Source organism: Myotis nattereri (assembly GCF_964212035.1).
Source record: "Myotis nattereri genome assembly, chromosome: 5".
Classification (NCBI taxonomy): Eukaryota; Metazoa; Chordata; class Mammalia; order Chiroptera; family Vespertilionidae; genus Myotis; species Myotis nattereri.
Window position 1 is genome coordinate 27,619,757 of NC_138080.1, and position 24,929 is coordinate 27,644,685.

Sequence of the window (24,929 nt, forward strand, 5' to 3'; positions counted from 1 at the left end):
AAATAGAGATAATACATAGGGGAAAGAGACCGTTAAGAGAGTTAAAGTGATTGCTCTAGGGAAGTGAGAGTTCCTAATCTGCTGGAGATTTCTGGGAAAGACTTCGTTCCCTTCCTCCTGCCCGGCACACAGATGTGGTTAATAACCTGAGGCGCTGCAACAGCCATTTTGTGGTCATGAGGGAAAAGCCAAGGAAGAACTATCTGACCTAATGCTGCTGAACGTGGAGTTGGGAAGAGTTGCAGCGTTCAGCATTATATAGTAGTTCCGCCATGCAGATACAATAGACTAACCACAGAACATAAATAACAGCAGAATGTATACAATAATTAGGAAGTGATGAGCATTATGCATTTATTACCTGTTTGTCATTTAACCTATTCAAGTATGAGATTGTATAATGTAAAATCATTGCTGTGTTTAACAACCAGCATGCAGCACTCCTGAACATTTTACAGCTTTCATCGCCACTGGGAGCTACCTCCAGCATCCCACTGACTTTGAGGAAGTCTCAAGAAGGAGGAAAGGAGGAAATGCATTAAATAATTACCCCGCTCGCTCCCTCCCTTCCACTCTCTGAAAATCAATGGACAACATATTCTCGGGTGAAGATTAATTAAAAAAAAAAAAAATGGTGGTGCAGCTTCTTCCGTGTGAGCTGGAACACACCCGAAAGCCTTCAGCTTCCTACACACAGCCTGGCCTCCCTGTTGCCAACACGCTGTGAGCAACCCCCAACCAGCCTGTGCAGAGGCTCATGGAGGGGCCTGGACTCCATGATGAGAGAGAGAGAGAGAGAGAGAGAGAGAGAGAGAGAGAGAGAGAGAGAGAGACCTGGTCAGCACCCAGCTGCCCCCCGACCCCTGCCCCGCTCCAGCTCCATGTGACTATAACCGCACACGAGACCAAGCTCCAACCACACATCTGAGACCTTCCCGGGGCCTTGGGGTCACTAAAAGCCAATGGAGCTCCGAGAAGGAGGTCAGTGAGGTCTTCAGAAACACGCTGCTGGGAACTGGAAGGAAGGGGCACCGTGCTACATGCCGGCAGAAAGTCTGTCACCTGCAGTAACCCGGAGAAGAAGAAATGAATGTAACGAGCTCAGTGATACAGCAGAATACTGAGCGTGTCCGCTGGCTTCTTCTCGCTGCCTCTGATAAAATGCAAACGGAGAGGACTTATGAACAAACGATGAAATATCAAGGAGCCAGGACCTGCCGGGCTCACCAACTGAACTGTGTCTCCCCGCCAGCTACTCCAGACGGCAAAAAATTCTCCAACAGAGATCGTAGGCTTTTATTATCTGAGTCCAAGACCTTCTATAAAGCCACAGTCATCGAGACAGATTGGTAATGGTGAAAGAGGAGACACAGATCGATGAAACAGAATAGACAGTCCAGAAATAGACCCACGCATCTATGGCCAATCGATTCTCAACCAAGGTACAAAGGCAATTCTATAGAGAAAGGCATCGTCTTTTTCAACAAATCGCGCTGGAAAATTGGACATCTGTATGTGAAACAAAACCCCCAGTCCTTGTCGGGGCGCTGCTTCTGGAAAAGCCCAACCTAAGACAGTGACCATATAATGTATCACCCAACCAGGATGCTCTGGAGAAGGAAAAGGGTTGCAAATGACCACCCCAGGGCAACCCAGGGGTAGAGTCATTCCACCCAATCTCAAGGAAAGACAGCCTGAGTGGGAGGTGGAAGCCACAGAGGAACCACAGGTGAGGCAGAAGCAACGACACCGCAGCAGGTGGCAGGGTGACAGACGATCAGCACCAGGTCCCAGTGGCCTCCCCAACACCCCCGGGCCACAGCCCCTGGGGTGTCAACGTGATCTTGGGGAGAACTGACTAAGGAGACCCAGGCTCAACTGAAACAAAGTGTTGACCTCCCGGCAGAATCAGAGGGGCTCCAACTAGCAATCAAGTTCCGTTACAGAAAAAGCAAACGCGCGTTACGTTTTGGGATCCAGAGTCTGTGAGGGTCAAATGCCTTTCTGCTACCTGGGGGTCCGTTTCCTACTTCAGGTCTTTTTTTTAAAAATCTATTTTTATTGATTTCAGAGAGAAGGAGAGAGAGATAGAAACATCAATGATGAGAGGGAATCATTGATTGGCTGCCTCCTGCACATTGGACCGAGCCCGAAACCCAGGCATGTGCCCTTGACCATGGTCCGCAGGCCGACACTCTATCCACTGAGCCAAACTGGCTAGGACCCTCAGGTCTTATTTTAAATGGCAGAGAAGGATGGTAAGGCTGGAAGGCAGGGTTCAGTGGGTGGGTCTGTCTGTGCCCCAGCATCCCTTCCCCTTCTTCCCCTTGCAGGGCCCCTGAACAACACCAGTCCCTCCATTCATCATTTTATTCAAAGCGGTTGCCTTGAGCCCCACCTTCCCGAGGAGACCCCAGGGGAAATCAGTGTGTTATAAATTAACCATGGCCGGGCATCGCCCCAGAAGCCCCGTCAACTGGACGCAGGCCCTCGTAGTCCATCTCGGATTCTCCGCCCGCTGGGACCTGTCACAGCCCCTGGCCACACAGCCTGCTCGTCTTGGACTCACAGCCTGCAGCTTCTCGCCCTCCTGCCGGTGTGCCAGAGCTAGCAGTACTCAGAATAATCCTCCTCCACATAGTTAGAGGGGAACCAGCCAATCTGGAAAGAGACGAGGAAGGGGTCAGGGCAGCCCGTACACGATTCCTCCTGCGGTTCTTCGGCTCAGCAGGCAGGTTTCCTCCCACCTCAGGGCTTTTGCACCTGCCATACCTTCCTCCCCAGAAAATACACCCCTCAGATACACACACAGCTGACCATCCCCCCCCCCTCACCCCCCCCCCCCCACACACACACCATTCTCTACTCACACAGTACCTTACCAGTAAGGACTTCCTGTTTAAAACTGCAAACCCCACTCACCCCAACATTCAGCCCTTTTTCCACTGTAGTTTCTCCACAGCACTTATTTCCATCTAGTGATTGTTTGTTATTATTTATGGACTTGTTACCTGTCTCTCCCACAAACACACACACACACACACACACACACACACACACACACACTCTACAATATAAACTCCATAAGGCAGAGATTCTTGTGTCTTATTCACCACTGAGTGCCAAGAGCCTAGAATAGTTCCTGGCACACAGTATACACTTAAAGAATATTTATTGAAAGGATGCATGGTTGGATGAATGGATGGATGGATGCATAGATGGAATGATGGATGGATGCCAGGGTGGATGGATAAATGCTTTACAGCTTAGACCTTCCTAAACACCCCCCAAAGGCTCTCTCAAACCCTAATTGTCTTCTACTGCAGACTAACCTTACCTTCATGGTCTTTAACTACACTCTTCACCTAAGCAATATTCCAGGTCACTTTTTCACATGTTTCCCCTCAGGAGACCATAAGCTCCTAACCCATTCTTTGTCTTTATTCAACTATTATTTCTGAGAAACCATTACAAGTGAAGCAGCACTCTAGAGGTTAGGGATTCATCACCAGATGGAATAAAGACTCTCTGCCTTTGTAACACAAACATAAAAACCAGGCAGAAACAAACATTTTTGAGAAAACTTGAGGTCCCTCCTGACAGTCTGAATTCAGACAGGCGAAAAAGTACAAAGGGAAAAAGTGGTTAATCCCAGCTCTGCCTCTTCATTGCACTCGATATTTTATTGATCACCTACTGTGTGCCAGGCACTGGTGATACTACAGTGAACAAGAGACAAAAACCCCTCAGCGGTCAGCGTGGCCTCCTATAAGCTGTCCTGACCTGCGCCCCTTAGGGCTTTCACGCTGCCCGGCGATCCCCCATCACAGTGTTGGCCGTTCAGCACTGCAACTCCTTGATTACAGGTTTGTCATCTTCACTAGACTATGAGTTTCAGGAGGGCAGGGATTGTACCGTGCTCATTTTTGTCTCCCCGGCACTCAGCAGGTCTGGCACATAATAGGTGCTCAATAAGTAAATGCGAGTTGCATCAGTGAATGAAACCTCTATGTCCCCCGCTCCCCTTAACCAGGTAAGGCCTCCCATGAGCCACTCCCCAGCCGCTCCAGCCCATAATTCCAGTACAGCTTCACTGAGGCCAGGATGCCTGAGATGCCAAGCTCCGCCCTGACTCACCCGGCCATAGATCTCCCCTCGCCACCAGCCCTGTTGCCCCTTCTTGTTAAGGATCTTGACAATGTCACCCTCCTTGAGGTTCAGCTCGGATCGGTCCCTGGCGCAGAAGTCGTATCGGACTTTGGCTGTGCCAAAATACTTGGTGCTTCCTGCTGTGTGGGGGAGAGCAGAGGTGGTAAGAAGCCGTGGGTAGACACCGGCCCACCATCCAGGCGCAGTGGGAGGATAATGCCCCCAAGAGGGTACCACTAGGATGAAGGGTCCTTCAACGCGTCTCTGTACAGTGCTGGGTGCCCCGTGCTCCGAGGGGACACAGTTGTACTCCCAAAATCATCCTTGCAGATCCACCCGCGTCCAAATTTTGAAAGTAATACCATAATAATTTTAAAGATGGTTTGTATATATTTATAGTAAAGGAAGCAGAGAAATGATGTGGAAAAAATCATTTTAAGGTATTAAATATTAATTATTTTAAGAAGGACCAAGAGTCAGAAAAGTGGAAATGGGAGAAAGATAAGCAGGGGGTAAAAGACACAGAGACCTTTTCATAGGACAATGTAAGTGATACTGTAATTAATTTGTCGTATTTCTGCAAATATGATAAGATTGGACATCCATATCTATGCCAGTACAAATTAGTAACATGCAGGCAGACAGAAACATTTATTCGATTTAGTGATGTGAACAGAAATAATTTTTGTCTTGGAGTCCTCATGTTACCTTGTTTTGCTTTTTCAGTCATAAAATAGTTTAATGATAATTACTTTTTAAATATCTTAAAAAAAATTTAGGACATAAGAAAAATTCAGATACTACACAACCCATATGACTTTTCTGAAAACAAAATTTGACTCAGGAAAACAAAATTTGACTCAAAATAAGAAATTTAAAAAAATAAAGAAAAACATCAGAAACAAGAAATATAGGGTCTAAGTAATTCTTGATTCTGTTTTTACAAGTCAAGTTCAATTGTTATGCAAGGATTCATAAATATATGTCATAATTATTTTAAATTATAGGAAACTATATCCAACATTTCAGATAATTTCAACAAATCCAGTGGGTAAGAGGTGCAAAGGAAAAGGGACGTTAGAGTGCACTACAAGAGTCGCCTTTTTGTAGGAGAAGGCTGTAGGTACTAATAAATCCTTGATATTATTACAAAAATATAGGCTTAACAGGTACAGATGAGGACCCTGCTGGTGCCCAGTGTCCTCATCTTCCCCAATATAAAGACATAACCCCTGACCTACCTATGCAAACCACTCCAGAGCAAAGGGGCGGGCAGGAGTAGGAAGGGTCCCTGCTGATTCACAGATAGGACCTCCCCACGCCCACTGGAAGGAATGTCCATGGTATCCCCCAGCCTTCTCTCCACGATGTGAAGGAGCTGGGGCTGCAGGCCCCCAGCCTGGTGCATCCTACCTGTCGGTTTGCTTATGGCTCTCCTCTCGGGTTCCTTGAAAGGGAACTGCAGGGTGGTGTCCAGCGACTTGAAGCAATCCTTCAGGGAGTTCTGCTGGTAAAACTCTACCAGCTCCTGGCAGGGGGGCAGCAGGACAGATGCTATTCCAGCAGGCCCGCCCCTGAGGGGGCAGCCCGGGAAGGAGCCACATCCAACTCCTCCTATGAAGCAGGAGGCCTCCCTGGCAAGTGACTCCTCGAATAATCCCCGTGATGGGCAGCTCATTCCATTTCTGCACAGCCAGGGCCATTTTATGGGGGAGAGACCACATTGCCTACAGCCGGTTCCTCTAATAACCAATTTGCTTCATGACACATTTACACAATAATCAACCTGCCTAACGACCACCTCACCAAAATCAAACCGGACCCCCATGCGGGTGCCAGGAGCCTTATTTTTGTAATTAATTATAATATTAATTAAGCACCTAATATGTGCTGGCCAGAGTGCAACCATACGTCCTCAAAATCTCCTAGTCATCCCGAGGGGAGTATGTTGGTGGTACCAAGTGTTTTATAAATGGTGAAAACGAGACACAGAGAAGCCAAGTGCCTTGGCCAGGGTCCCATGGCCCGAAGAGCGTGGATCCAGAGCTCAGCCTCTGGGGAGGCAGCGGAATAGAGCCGCTAAGTACTGGCTTCTGAAATATGACTGATCTGAATTCAAGCCCCAGATGTATTGCCCTTAGGAGCATTTATTACACAAATGCTCAAGCTGATGCTAATAACAGGTAAACAACTCAGGGCTATTCTGTAAAAGGACATGTTTGCGTTTTAGAGTTCTAGATCCCCAAGCTGCCCATGTGGGCCCTGAGAAAGAAGATCTCTATTAAGAAGGGCTCCTGGCCCGGCTGGAGTGGCTCAGTTGGTCGAGCAGCGGAGTCCCATGAACCGAAAGGTTTCGGGTTCAATTCCTGGTCAGGGCACATGCTCAGTCGGGTGATCATGAAACCGATAAGGCAGAGCTAAATCTTCAAGTCCGACAGAAACCTGTCCCTTCAAGTCCGCAGGGACCCTGCTTGTCTCAGTGTCACCCATCAGTGAAACGGGAACTCAGAGAGTGAGTTCTGAGGGCATTCACTGGTGGCCTGTCTATAACCTGTGTGGCACTCAGTAAGTGCTCTGTCAATGCTCACTGTGTTACTTAGGACTATGATTACCACCCCCATCATCACTATTGGTCATGAGGGGATTGCCTTGAAGGCCAATTGATCCAAAATGCCCTTGGAGGGGCCCCTGCGAATATGGATAAGAGGGAGGCCGTCCCAAGATGGAGCCTCAGGAAGGGTCCTGCTGCATTCTGGAAAACTGGAGTTGGGGGAAGATCGGCCCTTACCGCCAGCCCCCGGAAGGCCTTCTTTTCTGTGATCCGGTACAGTCCTTCCGCTGTCATGATTTTAATGTGCTTGACCTCAACATTGTACCTGGAAGCAGGGAGAGAGTGGGTGAGATGGTCATTGAGCCCTGAGGCTGGGGACCCAGGCCCATACTCAGCCAAGCCTCAGCCCCAGGCTGTACCCCAAACCATGGGAAAAGCAGTCTCGGCTGCTTCAGGGAGGGGGCGACCACTGGAGCCCAAGAATGAAGCTGCCTCTGCTGCTGCACCAACTGGTCCCTTCCCTCAGGCCTTTTCTGCTCTAACTTCCTTTCTTCCTCTAAGGCTCCAGATCTTCCTAAGATAACAGGAGTTGTCTTCCTGGACTCACAGGGTTGTTGAGAAGTCAGGTCTTGCCAAGAAAGGAATGTTCTAGAACAGTGATTTTCAACCCGTGTGACGCAAGAATTTTTAAAACAGGCAATACCTGACTCTTTAGCCAGGGCACTGACCTCTTTTCCATCAGATTGTTAAATTTAAAAATGACAACACAACAGCCGTCCAGTGTGAAGAAATCAAAATTAAACTTTTTTTTTTTTGTAAGATTGGCCAAAAAATGTATTTTTTGGTGTGCCACAGAATTTGGGTAATTAGTTTATGTGCCACACGATGAAGAAGGTTGAAAATCGCTGGTCCACAGTAGACAGGACGAGACCTACGGTGTCTAGCTTAAACCACACGGCAGACCACAGAGCAGCGAGGACAGGGAAGAGATGGTCACTTCGGCCAGTTTGGAGAACTAGAAAACCAAACCTCCTCCCGCACAGAAAACCCCTAGAAATGCCGAGGAGAAAAGTGCTGAGTTCTCAAAAGAAAAGGGAAATGCCCAGATGCCAGAAATGAGGACAAAACTAAACACGAAGCAGTAATCTAAGCAATAAGCATGAACTGCGACCCTAAGGAGTTTGCTCATCTTGGGAACCAGGAAGTTTATGTCTCATGGATCACAGAGACAGGAGAAGAGTTACGGGGTCCCTCCAGGTGGCGAGTTGGCCTGAGACCCGCCCATACCCTGTAAGGCTGGACTGTCAAGAAGCTTCGCCTTCAGGAAAAGGGGGGGAAGAGGGGGCGCTAGAAAACGCCACCCATCAGCGCAGCCAGGATGATAAACATCTTTGTCTGTCTCAGCCCCCAAACAGAAAGCCACCCTTGGGAATTCATAGCCTCAGCCTGCCCTCAACAAGGTCTGCATGTCAACCAAGGAGCGGTTCCGACTGACATAAAGAACAAAAGGCTTTCATTTAAGCAAAAAGTTGCAGCCCTGGAGACACAGGTTTTTCAGGTATCCACCAAAATTGTGTTCCAGAGTAGAACAAACAAAGGCAAGGTCTGTCAAGGCGAAATCCCCAAAGTGTCATTCTTCCTTTCCTGCAAATGAAGAGCCGCTGGCCAAGTTACCAGAGCTTCGTTAGTTTAAATATGCAACCGAGAGGGGTGAGACCTACAAGGAGGAGGTTCGGTCTAAACGCGTCCAGGCCGCAGGTGTTTCGGGATGTTCATGACTCAGCCTTGAGCTCAGGTTAGCAACAGGTTAGCAACTCGGTAGCAGCTCTGAGAACAGCGTCCAAGACCTGCAGAGGCCCCCCTTCCCTAAGAGCCTCCCCCTCTATCTTGCGTCTCAGCCATGACCATTCCATTTTCTTGTGTCCCATCACCAGGAGTTTGAACTTGAACTGCCTGTGGTAGTCTGAAAAAACTAAGGAATCAACCTAAAGGAAAATGAACCTGCTCGGGAGTCCCACACAAACAAATGCAACATCTCTGGCGATCCCGGCAGCAAAGGACTCCCACAGGGCAGGCCCCGTTTAAGATCCAGACACAACTACAAACCCTACGAGGAAGTGAGTCACCCTGAGCGGGCAGCTGTCCTCCGCAACCAGAGAAGCACGAGAGACAGGGTGTGTGTGTGTGTGTGTGTGTGTGTGTGTGTGTGTGAGAGAGAGAGAGATTGAGATTCCGGTTCAGGTGACGTCCTGGCTCTGCTTCTTCCTAGGGGGTGCTCGGTGCCACCCGGGAGCATACGGTGCCTTTCTCTTTCCCGTCTCCTCCCTGCCCCAGGCTCATTACCCTCAGCTTCCTCACTCCAAGCTCCAAGGGCGTTCCTTGACTTCTATGGCTTGTTTCCTAAGCCCATGTCTTCTAAGAAATACTTTTTCTATCTCTGTAATTTGCCATATAAATGTTCTCTTACAGAAAAGAAAGGAAGGAGGGAAGGAAGGAAGGAAGGAAGGAAGGAAGGAAGGAAGGAAGAAAGAAAGAAAGAAAGAAAGAAAGAAAGAAAGAAAGAAAGAAAGAAAGAAAAGATGGCAATCGTGACTGTACACTCCCTTCCTCCCAGCCACTTGCGTCACCCAGGTCACAGGGGGAGGTGGGTTAGGGAGGGGGGCATTACTTAATGCTGATGGCAAACTCCGCTGCGTCCTTCACCCGCTGCCGCACCAAGAAGGTCCCGTCGGAGCGGTTGGTGAGGATGCTTTCTGCTCCGGCGCGCTCCATGGGGCCAGCGTACCTGCCGAGACACAACAAGGAGAGAGGTCTGCACAGCCCCCATATGGCTACATGGGGTCACGTTTTCTCCTAACCCGTGTGACTTTTTTTAAGTTGGTGACAGCCCAAGTCCAACCGCCCTTAGACACCAAAACAAGTCCGGAGGAGGCCGTGGCCAGGGTCCAGAAGTGGGCAATTTAAAGGGTGGGGGGTGGGGTGGGTCAACAAATTCAGCCATCAAGATAAATAATAACAAGTAGTACTTCGCATTGTTGAACAAAATTGAAGAAGCCACAAAGAAATGGGAAGAGGCTCCATGTTCATGGATTGGAAGCATCAACTTAGTTAAAATGGCCGTTTTACTTAAAGCAATATACTGAGTTAATGCCATCCTCATCAAAACCCCAATGGCGTTTTTTTCAGAAATAGAACAAAAAATTATCAAATTTGTATAGAACCGCCAAAGACCCCAAATAGCCAAAGCGATCCTGAGAAAAAAAGAACGAAGCCAGGGGTATCAGCCCCCCTGACTTCAAAGTCTACTATACAGCTACAACAATCAAAACAGTGTACTGGCAGGAAAACAGACACACAGACCGGTGGAACAAAACTGAGAGCCCAGAAATAAACCAACACGTACATGGGCAACTAATTTTTGACAAAGCAGTCAAAAACACGTAACAGAGAAAAGAAAGCCACTCAATAAATGATGCTGGGAAAATTGGGAAGCCGTGGAACTAGACTGCTATTTGACACCATTCACAAAAATTAACTTAAAATGGATTAAAGACTTAAATATAAGACCTAAAACATTGAAACCACAAAGAAGAAAACGCGGGTACTACACTTAATAGACCTTGGTCTCAGAGAGAATTCTATGAACTTGACCTTAGAGGCAAGGGAAGGAAAAGCAAAAATAAATGAACGGGACTATATCAAACGAAAACGTTTCTGCACAGCAGAAGAAACCATCAACGTAACATAAAGGAAGCCCAGCCAGCATGGCTGAGCGTTGACCTATGAACCAGGAGGTCATGGTATGATTTCGGATCAGGGCACATGCCTGGGTTTTGGGCTCGATCTCCAGTGTAGAGGCATGTAGGAGGCAGCCAATCAATGATTCTCTCTCATCACTGATGTTTCTCTCTCTCTCCTTCCCTCTGAAATCAATAAAAGATATATATATATATATATATATATATATATATATATATTTATTTATTTATTTATTTTAAAAATTATACACTTAAAACTTAGATAATGTTATTCACCAAGGCCACTTCAATAAATTTAATTTATTATGTACTAATTTTTAAAAGTAGTATTTTAATGTAAAGTTTTTAAAACTCAAGAAGACTACAAAAGCAGTCATAAAAAGGAGCAAAGTCCTGACCCTAGTTACAACATGGATGAACCTTGAACACATGACGCTCAGTGAGAGAAGCCACACACAAAAGGCCACACAGGGTGTGACTCCATTCATGTGAAAAGTCCAGAACAGGCACATCCAGAGACAGGAAGTGGGTTAGTGGTGGCCAGGGGTTGAGAAGGGAAGAGAGGTAATTGCTAATGGGGGCAGGGTTTTTTTTAGGGGGAATGAAGATGTTTTCCAGCAAGAAAGAAATAATATACATACATCACTGTGAATGCACTAAAGTGCCATCCTTCCTATATAATAAAAGGCCAATATGCAAATTGTCCCCTTGACCGGGAGTTCAACTGGGTCAGCCCCCCCCATCACCCTCCCCCACCACTCTGATTGGGGGCAAGGCTGGCCTGCCAACCTGGCCGACCCCACCCATGCACGAATTCATGCACCGTGCCTCTAGTTGAATATAATTGTCAATATGGGTATATTCATGTTGTAAATGTAAATATATAATAAGTATATTAATTATAGATTATATACAATTATAAATAATATATAAATGTGGATATGGATATATTTATGCTATAAATGTGAATCTGTAACATAAATAATATGGTAATTATAGATAATATAAACTAGATAATAAATAAATGTGAATATGTAACAAATGTTAATTACAGATTATATTTATAGATGATATAAATATATTTATAGATGATATAAATAATTATATTTATAGATGATATATAAATGAGTATTAATGTATACTATAAATATAAACATAACATAAATAGGTATTAATTCTAGATAATATATAATTCTAGATGATATATAATTATAAATATGTAATATAAATTTAAACATGAATATAAATTATACTTAAAATGGTCAAATTTTTTTAATCTTCACCCAAGGATATTTTTCCATTGATTTTTATTTATTTATTTATTTATTTTTAATATATTTTTTTATTGATTTTTTACAGAGAGGAAGGGAGAGAGATAGAGAGTTAGAAACATCGATGAGAGAGAAACATCGATCAGCCGCCTCCTGCACATCTGCCGGGGATATGCCCGCAACCCAGGTACATGCCCTTGACCGGAATCGAACCTGGGACCTTTCAGTCCTCAGGCCGATGCTCTATCCACTGAGCCAAACCGGTTTCGGCTTCCATTGATTTTTAGAGAGAGTGGAAGGGTGGGGGAGAGACAGAGAGAAAGAAACGTCAATGTGAGAAAGACATATTGATGGGTTGCCTCCCACATGTGCCCCAACCAGGATTGGGGATCTGGGGATTAAGACCAAATCGACCTGGGGACCCTTCAGTCTCTGGGTCGATGCTGCATCTACTGAGCCAAACCGGCTAGGGCTTAACATGGTTAATTTTACGTTATGTGAATTTCACCTCAATTTTAAAAATGAATTTGGCCCTGGCCAGGTATCTTATTGGTTAGAGTGTCATCCTGATACACTAAGATTGTGGGTTCAATCCCTGGTCAGGGCAGATACAAGAAGCAACCAATGAATGCATAAATAAGTGGAACAACAAATCGATGTTTCTCTCTCTCTAAAATCAATCAATAAACAAATATTTTAAAAATGACTGCAGCCCTGGCCAGTGTGGCTCAGTTGGTTGAGCATCACCCTGTACACCAGAAGCCTGCCAGTTCGATTCCGGTCAGGGCACATGCCCAGTTTGTGGGTTCTATCCCCAGTTGGGGTGCATGTGGGAGGCAAGTGATCAATGTTTCTCTCTCACATCGATGCTTCTCTCTCTCTCTGTCTCTCTCTCTCTCAAATCAATAAAAACATATATTTTTTAAATGAGTGCAAAAAAATCCCATGATGAGCAAAATGTCAACATTTTAAATAAGCACAGTCTGATTCTGCACTTGCCTGATTCAACACAGTTCACCTCTTCCTACTCCCAGCCCTGTCCTACCCTATCTGTATTTACAACTTTGATGTCTTGCTCATCTGGGATATTTTTTTGCCTTGATGTTAATTTTTTAGAATGTTACATTAAAATGTTGTGGACCTCAATGCCTGAGGTTTTTGGTGCCCCCTTCGATTTTTCACCCACAGTGAGTGCCTCACTCTCCTCACCCCATTTTCCGCTCTGGTGACCACTTCCCGGCAGGGGTGGGCAGAGTGAGCACAGCCTGGAGAGACTGTGGTTGGAATCCTGGCTTTGCCCCCTAGATGCTCTGTGACCTCAGGAACTGGTTTTTCCACTCTGAGCCCCAAATTCCTCTTCTAGAAAGAGGGTGAGAAGCCCACCCGCCACAGAGGAACACTTCTGGCAAATGGCGAGAATGCAGTCGAAGCACCTCATATATGAAATGCACAAGGTTGTTCTATGCCCGTTGTGTCACCGTGACTCTCAAGAGGCAGAAAGTCAGGCCCTGGAGTCAGGCCGACTTGGGTGGAATCCCATCTCTGTCACTTCCTCACTGTGTGACATTGAACAGATCCCATCTCCTCTCTGAGCCTCCGTTTCCTCCTCTGCAAAAAGGGAGTTAAGAATAGCACCTACTCCAAAAGGCTGTGACAAGAATTAAATGTGCTGACACATGGCCATAAAAGCAACACTCTTGTTAGGTCAGGTCTAAGTCGCCAACGACTCTAAAATGCACCGTTCTTTATTGGACCATTACAAAATGAAAACCACTACCTATAAACTAAGGTAAAGACGGAGGCTCCATTGATTGTAAAAGATGTTAAAATGTGTGTGCGTGTGTGTGTGTGTGTGTGCGGGGGTGGGGTGTGTGTGAATGAACACTCAGGATCGATGAAATGTGACAATAACTAATGATGAAAACAACAGATAACCAAGAGCTTATTGTGCGCCAGTTATGGAGCCTCATGACAATCCTATGAAGTAAATATTGATATTCATCTAGTTTCCAGAGAGGGAAGTTGAAGCACAGAGACGGTGACTTACTGGCCCAAGGTCACACAGGTGGGAAATGTTGGAGTCAGGATTTAAACCCAGGCCAGTGGATTCCAAAAGCAACACTGTAAACCATCACCCCTCAAAGTTCTATACGTAGTAGGTGCTCCAAAAAACAATGGGGACCACCACTGCCATGGTCACCATCATTTTCCTGCCAGGGGACTATCATCTCCTGAAGTCTGGGGCCTCTTTTGTCTGTTCTCTCCTCAGCAGCTTCCAGTGCTGGGCTGGACCCAACCGCCAATGCCCAGGGTTCAAAGAGTGGATAACTGATTGGTTTGGAGGCCCCTCCTCAGGCAACCACCCCAGAGAGACCCCAACTTGAAAGTAAGGAAGGCGGCCCAGCCAGCATGGCTCAGTGGTTGAGCGTCAACCTATGAACCCGGAGGTCATGGTTCGATTCCCGGTCAGGGCACATGCCCGGATTGCGGGCCCAGTCCCCAGTGTAGGGTGTGCAGAAGACAGCTGATCAATGATTCTCTCTCATCATTGATGTTTCTATCTCTCTCCCTCTCCCTTCCTCTCTGAAATCAAAAAAATATATATTTTAAAAAAAAAAAAAGGAAGGAAGGAAGGTGGTTCTACTCACCAGAGATGAACTGACAGGTCCTGAGGGGGACCCTAGGGACAAGAGACCGAGGCTTAGGACAAAGAGCCCATCTTGGCAACAGACTTCAAGGCACTTTGTTCATTCACTCATTCATTCATTCACTCACTCTGCTGTCACTTCCTGAATGCCTATCATGTACCAAGCACTGTACTGTCCACTGGGAAGACAGTTCCAGAATCTAGTGGGAGAGGCTGGTCTCCTATCACACAATTCAGGGATTGTCCAGACACCTGTTTTAGCAAGACCTCCAAGCTAAGAAAGGTTTTTAGATTTTTTTTAATGGTTGACAAAATATTTTAAAAGACTATTATTTCCCAGCACATGAAGATAATATGAAATTCATAAGCCAGGGCCCACGGGAACATGGCCATGGGAACATCTTTAGCTGCTCTGGCACCACTGTGGCGGAGGTGAGTAGCCCCAACAGAGAGCGTCTCACCCAGAAGCTGAAAGTGTGCACTGTCTGCTTACAGGGGAGGTGTGCCAATCCCTGATCTAAATAAATGTAAAAGGGCACATTTCTACCACCTCTGGTCTATGAGGAGGGCTGCCCGAGAGAGAGAGAGAGAGAGAGAGAGAGAGAGAGAGAGAGAGAGAGAATAAGAGAGACAGAATGAAAGAGGAGGAGGGACTGAGAGAAAGAGGAAGAAAAAGGAAGGAAGGAAGGAAGGAAGGAAGGAAGGAAGGAAGGAAGGGAGGGAGGGAGGGAGGGAGGGAGGGAGGGAGGGAGGGAGGAAGGAAGGAAGGAAGGAAGGAAGGAAGGAAGGAAGGAAGGAAGGAAGGGAAGGAAGTTAAGTGTTGATGAGGATATGGAACTCTAATTGCATTACTAGCCAGAATGAAAATGGTTCATCCTCTATGCAAAACCAGATAGCAGCAGTTCCTCAAAAAAATAAAATCGCCACATGGCAAAGCAGTTGCTCTTTTGGATATACCCTCAAACAATTGGAAACCGGACTCAGATATTTATACACCCCCCGTTCACAGCTGCATTATCCACACTCGCCAAAAGGTGGCAGCAGCCCACGTGTCTATCCTGGGATGAATGGATAAGCAAGATGTGGCCCCTGAGACAATGGGATATTGCGTAGCCTTAAAAAGGAAGGAGATTCTGGCACACACCACAACATGGGTGAACCTTAAACTCGTACTAAGTGACGTAAGCCAGACACAAAAGGACGGATGCCGTGTGATTCCACTCGCAGGAGGTCCCGAAGGGAGTCAGATCCACAGAGACAGAAAGTAGATGGGAGGTGCCAGGGGCTGGGGGAGGGGAATGGGGAATTAGTGCCGAATGGGTCCAGAGGTCAGCAGAACCTCAAGTTTGAGAATGACCTGCCATAATAGGTGGCCCCTCCCTATCTCAGGGGTCTCCCCAAGCCTGCCTGCCCTCTCAGAGACCCCTCTGGACTCCCCTGCCTTCACTCCGTCCAGTCTTGAGGCACTCACATGCACGTAGGGCTTGACCCTGTTACAGGGAAACCAGCCAACTTCATTGGTAGCTGTATTCCTGCCCTAAAACGCCAGGAGGGAAAAACATGGAGAGAGAGGTCATAGGCATCTGCTCGCATGTGTGTCCATCTTTCTATTTCATGGCCACTCTGCCCGTCCATCGCTGTCTCTGTGACCTGGATGACCCAGAATGTGCCGAGCAGTATCGACTTCCTGGGAAGACAGCCGGCTCAGAAGGGCCCGGCCAACCTTGGAAATCTCTGCCTACACCACCCTCCCCAGGCGCCTCCTCCAGAACAGCCTTCCCTCGCCAGAGTGCAGGGAGGCCATGACCCCACTTCCCAGGGTCACCCACACCCTTGACCCCACACTCGGGCCCTTCTCCCTCACCCCCACAGCCCCAGCCTGTACCTCCCACCAGTTCTGCTCAGCCTCGGCCTTGGTGAGTTCCACGATGTCTCCAGGGTTGAGCCGTAGAAAAGGCCCCAAGGCTCCCGGAGGTGGAGGAATCCCGTAGAACTCCTGGCAAACCTCCATCTTGGGCAGCCCTGGAGGGGAGGAGAGAGACTGCCATCTGAGTCCCACTGTGGGCTGGGTACTCAGGGATGCTCAGACCTGAGTCTCACCGCCCACCGGGGCAGCAAACTTTATAAAAGATTGACAAGACCGAGTGGTGGCCAGGATGGGGGCACCTGGAACTCTCCTCCTACACTGCTGGTGGGAATCCACTTTGGAAAGCTGTTTGCAGCCTCCACTAAAACTAAACAGATGTCTACCCAGCGATCCAGCAATTTCCCAGGAGAAATGGAAACACATGTCCACAAAAGTCATAGGCAAAAATGTTCCCGGCAGCTTGGTCCACAAGAGCCAAAAACTGGCAACAAACCAAATGTCCTCAATAAAATGGATAAACAGCTCAGCTGGTGTGCGCCAGTGGTTGCGTGTCGACCTATGAACCTGGAGGTCACGGTTTGATTCCTGGTCAGGGTATATGTCTGGGTTCTGGGCTTGATCCCCAGTGTGGAGCACTGCAAGAGGCAGCCAATCAATGATTCGCTGTCATCATTGATGTTTCTATCTCTCTCCCTCTCCCTTTCTCTCCCAAATCAGTAAAAATATATTTTTAAAACAAATTGGATAGAGTGTGATATAATCATACAGTGGAATATTATACAGCAACGAAGGAGAACAAGCTACCAGCAACCACATCAATGAATCTCACCAATATTGTGCTGAATGAAAGAAGCCAGACGTAGTACGGGCACATACTGGATATGCGCACACATACACATCTTCATATGTATTTCCTCCTATTGAGCACATTTCGGTTGTTTCTAATGTTTTACTACTGCAAATAAAGCTGAAATATGTATACATGTAGGCATATCAATATAAATAAATAATAGACATGAAATCTGACTCTTTACACTGACTCTGCGTGACTATTAGCAAATGGTTTATTTCTCTCAACCACACAAAATTGTTTTCACTTCTTTCATAATGCTTTGCCTCCCTGCCTCCTAGCCTTTGCACATGCTGTTCCCTCTGCCTGGAATACACAGTGCCCCGTGCTGACTCACCCAGCTCATTCTTCTTTTTGTCCTGAGCCCGGCGATGTAGCCTATCCTGGAGGGAGAGACCAAGAAAACCAGCGTGGCTACCTGAGCCCAGCCTGGGGACTCCTCAGCCCCTATCTGAGCACCCAGAGAAGGGCCATGCCCACTGCTGGGGTCTCCCGAGGCCTCCTGCCATTACCCCCCAGTATTTCCAGGCACACACAAAAGTCTTACCTTCTTCATAGTTCCAGCAAAATCTATGGGAGGGAAAAGAAAGGTTAGGATGGGAAATACCCCACGCAGAACCACGCCCACACCTGCCCTGTCTCCCACTGGTACCTTGCCCATGGCGGCCACAGGGAGGGACCCTCCCCAGACACTCTTTGTGTGCAGGTGCCCGGCACCGATGACAACGGTAGCCCTGATAGAAGGTGCCTCTGGCATGCAGGAGATGAGATAAAGGAGAGTCAGTGCCGTTGATGAACACAGCCCATCATTCACCATTAACATGAAGGGTTGGATACTCTTTAGAGCAGGAGAGAGATGGAGAAGCTTAAGATCAAAGGAGAGCCTCCCACCTCCCCACGCAGGGGAGCGAAGGCTGGAGGAGCCCCTTTAAAGAGGAAGTGCTGACCAAGCCCAGGACCCAGGCCCATCCTCTCAGACTCCCACCTCAGCAGCATCTGGCAAGCCTTGCAGGACGTGGTCTCCTCGAAGGAGAACATCTGGAAGTCGTGCCCGTTGGCTGTGGCATTCTCAGGGTAGATGTTGGAGCTAGAGAGGGGAGACAGTTCCACACGATGGAATAGTATTCAGCCATAAAAAAGAAGAAAGTGCTCATGCATGCTGCCACTTGGATGTGTCAGTACTTCCTTCCTTTTTACAGCTGAATACCATTCCACCGCATGGATATATTGAATTGTGTGTAGCCATTCATTTACTGATGGACATCTGGGTTGTTGCCATCTTTTAGCCACTGTGAATACTTTGGACCAGTGCTGCTATGAACATGGGAGGAGACAGAAAGCAGACTGATGGTTGCCAGGGGCTGGAGGGGAAACTGGGGAGTAGCTGCTTCACGGGTGCAGGGTCTCCTTTCGGGGGTGGGGATGAAAATGTTTTGGAATTAGAGGTCATGGTTGCACAAGAATGTGATGCACTAGCCAAAACCGGTTTGGCTCAGTGGATAGAGCGTCGGCCTGCGGACTGAAAGGTCCCAGGTTCGATTCCGGTCAAGGGCATGTACCTGGGTTGCGGGCACATCCCCAGTGGGAGATGTGCAGGAGGCAGCTGATCGATGTTTCTCTCTCATCGATGTTTCTAACTCTCTATCTCTCTCCCTTCCTCTCTGTAAAAAATCAATAAAATATATTAAAAAAAAAAAGAATGTGATGCACTAAATGCCACTGAATTGTACATTTTAAATTGGTTCAATTTTTGTTATGTGAATTTCACTTCAAGGGGAAGAATTAAAAAAAAAAAGAGGAGGAAGACGAGGAAACAGTTCTAGGTTGGTAACCAAAGCTTGCACAGAACCTTGGCATTCTGGGGATGCAGACAGCCTCCAGCCTGTCCCTCCCATTTCCCAGATGGTGAAACTGAGGTTCAGAGTAGTCCCACAGAATGTCAAAGAAGATGTGAGACAAGAGCATAGAATTGCCTCTCAGCCCCTGCACCTGTGGGAGTCCTCTGAGGGTATAAGGATGGAGGAGGAGGGGTCTCACATGGCCATCTCGAACTGTTCCATCCACTTCTTCTTCAGTTCTCGCGTCTTGAAGAACAGCTCATAGCCCTGAGCACCTTGGTCCTCGATCAGGAGAAACATGTGAGTCCACTGCAGGGAAGCAGGGTTCAGAATGAAGTACCCACCCTTCAGAGGGTGGAGCCACATGCTCACCACCCCTACCCCTGTAAGGAGAAAACGGTGGGTCCAGTACCTGCCTCTCTGCCCCCAGGAAAACATGCATTTACCATGGCAAAGGGTTGCCCATGACACACCCATATATCTAAAATCACACACACACACACACACACACACACACACGTCTGAGACAAATGCTCACAGGTATTGCAAAGGCCAAGAGGCGTGTCTCAAGCACTGGTGCTTCCCACCAATGGGGTCCCCAGTTCTGGCCTCAGAACCCCACCTTCTTGTTGTCACGCTCTCCCGAAGAGTCATCTCGAACCTGGAAGCTGTGCAGGTTCACAAAGTCCTTGAGGTCGTAGGAGTCCCCTCGGCGCTTACAGATGAGCAGGGCTTTGTCGAGCAGGAAGGCGTACCTGGGAGCAGCTGGGTCAGGTGCTTCTGCCTGGCTTCTCCCAACAGTCCCGACCAGCTCTCTGCCTGGTTCCTTCCACCCTCCAGGTCCACCCCGCTGTCCATCTAGGTCCTACAATTCTAGGACTCTTACCCTTCTCTTCGTGGCCAACTTGGCCTTGCCCACCTGCCCATCTTGCCCTCACCCATGTGTTCCCTGCTGGCCCAGCCATCTGCTGGTCTTGGCTCCACACAACAATGCTGTCTTCACCTTGTCCTTCTAGATTTCACCCCCTGGTCCTGGTGGTCCTACCCACATGTCTATTTAGAAACCTGGCTCCGCCCATGCCGAACCTCCACCCAGATGTGTTAACTCCACCCACCGACCTACCTAAGAACCTGGGCCCGCCCCCACCCAGGCCCCGCCCACCTGTCTGTCTTGGAGCGGCGCTCCACGGAAGTGATCTTGAGTTCCCCATCGATCTTGGGCCGGCCATAGTGGGCCAGAGACTGGTCCTAGGCAGCAGGCAAGGAATCCGGCAAGGGGCCACCAAGGAGAAGACCAAACTCCCTCCCTGCGTGGCCACACCCCTGGCCCTCCCAGCCCCATCCCCTCACCAGGTTCTCAATAGACAGCTGGAAGTTGGTGATCTGCCGCAGCGTCTCATTGTCCCGCTTGACCTCATTCACGCACTGCGCCAAGTCCTGGGGGATAGCCAGGTGTGAGTCTGGGCACCCTCACCCAGCCCAGCCCCCTAACTGGCCAGGGATAGGGTCAGCCCCCATCAGGGCCAGCAAGAATCTTAAATCAGTGTCCAGCCTGTCCAGTGTGGCTCAGCATCAACCTATGAACCAGCAGGTCATGGCTGGATTCCTGGTCAGGGCACATGCCCAGGTTTCGGGCTCCATCCCCAGTGAAAGGCATGCAGAAGGCAGCTGATCAATGATTTCTCATCATTGATGTTTCTATCTCTCCCTCTCCTGTCCTCCCTGAAATCAATAAAAATGTATTTTTAAAAAGACAGTGTCCACAGCATCTCAGTGTCCTCAGGAGGGCACTGTCAATAACTGATCACACAGGCATGGGGCCCTGTGGGTGGAGGTGCTGCCTATGGATGTGACTGTGTCTGGGTGGCACTGCACTGTGCTGTCCTGAATGCATGTGACTGACACCCCTGCGTGTGACCACTCACCCTCATTGCATCCAGGGCGAGCCGCAGATTCTCCTTCTCCATTGCGTCCTGCGTGTGTTTCACCAGCTCCTGCATGACCCACAGAGGCAGACATCACCTGGGCCTGTCTTCTCCCCCCAGGCCTTCCATCCTTCTCCCTCCTCCTGCTGTCCCAGGAGGCCAGGCATGGTCCCAGTGACCCTTCCAGAGGGCCCTAGAGTCCAGCCTCCAGAAGCCAGCCCCACCCTCACTCCTATGGCACAGGGAGGTAGAGATGCCAAGCCCATAATCTTTGGACCTAGGAGGTCCCCAACTGTGCACCTGGAGAAGGAGGTGGTACTTGAGCACTCGCTGCATTGGCACCATCAGCAGGTCCCGCAAGGTGAACCGCCCATTGTTTGCTCGCTGAGAACATTCCTGGGGGATCAGAGAACCAGATAAGCAAGACGAGGTGGAGGCAGGTATGGATTTTTCTAGAGCGAGAAGCATCCTATCTCCCCTGAAGAAGAATGCCATGGGATGGAGGCCCAGGCCCCACCAGCTGAGTGGGGCTGGGGAGAGGTGGAGCGACAGGCTGGATGCACGGGGCACACAGTATTCCTCACCACCCCTGCCCTCTCTGTGCTTCCACCACACATGGGGCCAGGTTGGGGGCGAGTCCAAGGTCGGAGCTCAGTGTGAATTTGGAGCTCAGCCCAGACTTAGTACACAGCCAGGACTGGGGCTCAGCCCAGGGCTGGGGTTCAGTTTGGAGTCAGAGTTCAGCTCACGGTCAGGACCTCGGCCTGGCGTCAGGGCTCAGTGCTTCAGTCCATTTCCTCTTGCTCTAGTACCTCCTTCCCCAAACCCCCGATGGGAAGATCCCTGGCTGCACTGAAGCAGAAAGCGATGCCATCTCCTACTCTGTGTCCTCCCTGCTGCCCCAGGACCCGTGAAGGAGTGGGAGAGCACCCCCCGCATTGGGGCCCGGCCCGACCTCCAGCTTCATCTGTACATCCTCCCGGGCGCTGGCTACGCGGTCCAGGTGCTTGCTGGCTGACTCCACCTGGCTGCAGTAGCGGCCATAGATGAGGAACCTGCGGGAAGGGGACAGGTAGCAGTGGCCGGACGGGTAACAGTGGCCGGCACCAAGGTCACGCAGCTCTGGACGTCAGTCCCACCCGGCCCACCCCTTTCCAGCGGGGTGATGTTGAGCCTCCATCTCCCCATCTATAAAATGGGCATAACAATAGCATTTCCTTAACGGAGCTATTATAACATTAAATAAGATCATGCACAAGAAGCTCTTAGCACTGGGCAAATCATCTCTGCTCAATGTTCATTTACTTAATAAACTTATTGAGCACATACCAAGTGCCAGGCCCTGTGCTAAGCACTTTAGGTATTGATTGACCAGTCCTGTACCACACGGACTTTACAGATACGGGAGCAGAAGCACAGAGATGTTAAGTGACTTCCCAGAACCACACACAGCTTGTCAAAGGCAAAGCCAGAGATTGAACCGGAGATGGGTAGCCCCTTGCCCATGAGCAAAGAAAGAAAAACCCTCCCTGTCCAGTGGTCTCTACAGGCAAAGTCCCTCAAACGCCCTGCTGGGCAGGGTAGGGTGACCTTCCGGCATCCCGGCTGGCCTCACCTCTCCTTGTATTTGATGAAGACCTGGTAGAGGGTAGGTGCACTGGTGGTGGCCAGGGCTTCCTTCATCTCCTTCAGGAAGTGAGTGTGCACGCGAAGCAGGTCCTAGTCAGAGGGAGGGGTGAGGGCCGGGCAGAAGCCTGGGGCTCAGGAGAAGGGTCATCCACTCGCCCCGTGTTGCCCAATTTCCAAACACCACACTCCAGGGACAGACGGGGCCAGCAGATGGCTCCTGGCTGACAGCAGCCCTGGAGGGGGGGATCAGAGATCAGGTGAGCCAGATGGGGCAGGGGGGCTGGGGACAGGCCGGCGTACCTCGATGTTGATGAAGATGATCTCGATGTCTTCAGGTTTGAGGAACCGCTGCAGGGGCTTCATGAAGTGCTGCAGGGAGGGGAGAGAGGGATGGGGGAGGTGGGACCCTGTCTCCAGCCCCGTCCCAGAGAGGCAGGGACAGGGAGACAGAGCTGGAGAGAGGGAACAGAGAGACCAAGAAAAAAAGAGACAGCGATATGGAGAGAGAAAAGACAGAGATAAGGACACAAAGGCAGGCAGAGAGAGAGACAGAGGTGGAGAATGCGCACAAGCGAACATGTGCATGACTGTTCACAGCAGTTATTCACAAGAGCTGCAAGTGGGAACAACCCGAGTGTCCATCAGTGGGTAACAAGACGCAGTCCATCCACACACTGGAATGTCACTCAGCCATGAAAAGGAGTGAAGGACTGACGCTCACTGCAACGGGGATGGGCCTTGAACACATGATGCTCAGTGAGAGAAGCCAGACACAAGAGGCCACAAATTGTGTGATCCCATTTATAGGAAATAGCCAAAATAGGCAAATTCAAAGAGACAGAAAGTAGACTACTGGTTGCCAGGGGCTGGGGGAGGGTGGGGACTTAGGGGGAGGGATGGATAAGGAGTATGGGGTTTCTTTGGGGGATGATGAAAAGGTTCTCAAATTAAATAGTGGCGATGGTTGCACAATCTTGTGTATAAACCTGAAGCCAGTGAATTGTGTATGCTACATGGGTGAATTGTACGGTACGGCAAGTACAGCTCAATGAAGCTGTCTAAAAAGCAATGGCCAAAGGAAACAGAGAAAATAGAAAGTCAAAGACAATAACGGAGACAGAGATCAGGATACACAGAGGGAAAGAGACAGATGGAGAGAGAAACAAGACAGGGTGAAAGCCATAGAAAACCAGGGAGGCAGAGAGACACACACCAGTAGGGCGTGGCCCCACAGGCGCGGGACAGGCGGACGCACCTGCCGCCTGCTCCCACGCATGCGCCTGGCAGGGGCGGGGTGGGGGCATCGCACCTGTTGGATGGAGCCTAGCGTGTCCGTGTACTTCTCCTCCGTCTGCTGGATCTCTCGCAGGCAGCAGCACCGCTTGTCATAATCTGTCATCTTGGGCTGAGAGCGGGGAGGAGAGGCCGGTGTTGGGGGACCCGGGACTGCCCTTTGCTGTGCACCCATCCAGGCCCCGTCCTTCACCCCCACACACCGGCATGGGCACCGGCTCCGAGCGCATGAGGTCCTCATAGATCTCGTCGCCCTCGGCCTCCTCGTTCTCCACGCAGTCATACAGGTCCTCATCCTCCTCCACGGTGTCGCTGCAGGACGCAGAGTCAGGCAGGGCCTCAGGGGCCCCCAGGCCAGGGACCCCTCAGGCCCCTCCCAGATCAAAGCGGTGGCCCCTTAAACCCCAACGGCAGGATCATGTCCCCCTGAGACCTCCTGGCCCCTCAGACCCCCAGGGCAGGGCCTGGTGCAGACACTCACTCAATCTGGTCGGACAGGCCGCTGTAGATGTCTTCATCCCCCACACTCTCCTCCTCCGTGGGGAAGGGCCTGGGGGAGCCAGGATGGTGTGAGCCAGAGGCCGGAGGGCCAGGTGGGGAGGGGGGTTTCAAGGACGGGGAGGACAGGGTCAGCCCAAAGCTGTCTGTCACCTCAGTGGTTACTCACATGATCCCCTTGTTCTGGGCAATCGGTGTCCAGGACAGGGCGGACAGGGTGTAGATGACCTGTGACGAGTGCCGTGTTTTGCTCAGCAAGCCCCTGGCCCACCCACATGCCAGAACAGCCTTGCACTCCAAGTAGCTGAGGCTGCACCTTGACTAGACACCCTCCCCCCACCCCCGCCCTCAGGCCTCTGGGAGCCTAAATCAGGATGTCCTCCACCTTCCCATCCCCCCATGTCAGCATGCCAGCGTTCCTGTTATTCTGTTTAATTCCCATAAGCACTCAAAGAGGATGGGATGATATTACTCCCTAGGACTCAGAGAGGTGCGGCCACATATCTGAGGTCACACAGCAAGTGGTGAATCAGGGACTCGCACCCGACTCCACACCTCCTAAGCCAGACTCTCTGCACTTGGATCTGGTAGGGCACATCCCCTACCTGCTCATAGCCTGCCTGGTGTCGATGTTCATGGAAATAAACTCAAAC

The 24,929-nt window shown here is 49.5% G+C and overlaps 1 protein-coding gene across 2 annotated transcripts in view; it reads right to left on the reverse strand.

The window, feature by feature from the left end:
• Window positions 1–337: 337 nt before the first annotated feature.
• VAV1 (vav guanine nucleotide exchange factor 1) overlaps window positions 338–24,929 on the reverse strand; it is a 57,465-nt gene continuing 32,873 nt past the window's right edge. Inside the window, exons 3-27 of one of the 2 annotated variants that reach the window (XM_081091506.1) lie at window positions 24,446–24,504; window positions 24,260–24,328; window positions 23,982–24,090; window positions 23,795–23,890; window positions 22,786–22,854; window positions 22,472–22,575; window positions 21,812–21,911; window positions 21,157–21,252; window positions 20,857–20,925; window positions 20,282–20,368; window positions 20,094–20,179; window positions 19,593–19,686; window positions 19,131–19,240; window positions 18,079–18,180; window positions 17,746–17,843; window positions 17,641–17,663; window positions 17,431–17,476; window positions 16,262–16,398; window positions 15,848–15,913; window positions 14,378–14,409; window positions 9,369–9,485; window positions 6,938–7,025; window positions 5,563–5,677; window positions 4,138–4,289; window positions 338–2,661 (exon numbers count right to left, since the gene is read on the reverse strand). In XM_081091506.1, the coding sequence (XP_080947632.1) occupies window positions 2,608–2,661; window positions 4,138–4,289; window positions 5,563–5,677; window positions 6,938–7,025; window positions 9,369–9,485; window positions 14,378–14,409; window positions 15,848–15,913; window positions 16,262–16,398; window positions 17,431–17,476; window positions 17,641–17,663; window positions 17,746–17,843; window positions 18,079–18,180; window positions 19,131–19,240; window positions 19,593–19,686; window positions 20,094–20,179; window positions 20,282–20,368; window positions 20,857–20,925; window positions 21,157–21,252; window positions 21,812–21,911; window positions 22,472–22,575; window positions 22,786–22,854; window positions 23,795–23,890; window positions 23,982–24,090; window positions 24,260–24,328; window positions 24,446–24,504 (2,178 nt within the window). In that variant the 3' untranslated portion in view covers window positions 338–2,607. Of the gene's footprint in view, window positions 2,662–4,137; window positions 4,290–5,562; window positions 5,678–6,937; window positions 7,026–9,368; window positions 9,486–14,377; window positions 14,410–15,847; window positions 15,914–16,261; window positions 16,399–17,430; window positions 17,477–17,640; window positions 17,664–17,745; window positions 17,844–18,078; window positions 18,181–19,130; window positions 19,241–19,553; window positions 19,687–20,093; window positions 20,180–20,281; window positions 20,369–20,856; window positions 20,926–21,156; window positions 21,253–21,811; window positions 21,912–22,471; window positions 22,576–22,785; window positions 22,855–23,794; window positions 23,891–23,981; window positions 24,091–24,259; window positions 24,329–24,445; window positions 24,505–24,929 lie in introns of both variants that reach the window. The other variant, XM_081091505.1, reaches the window with a different exon arrangement.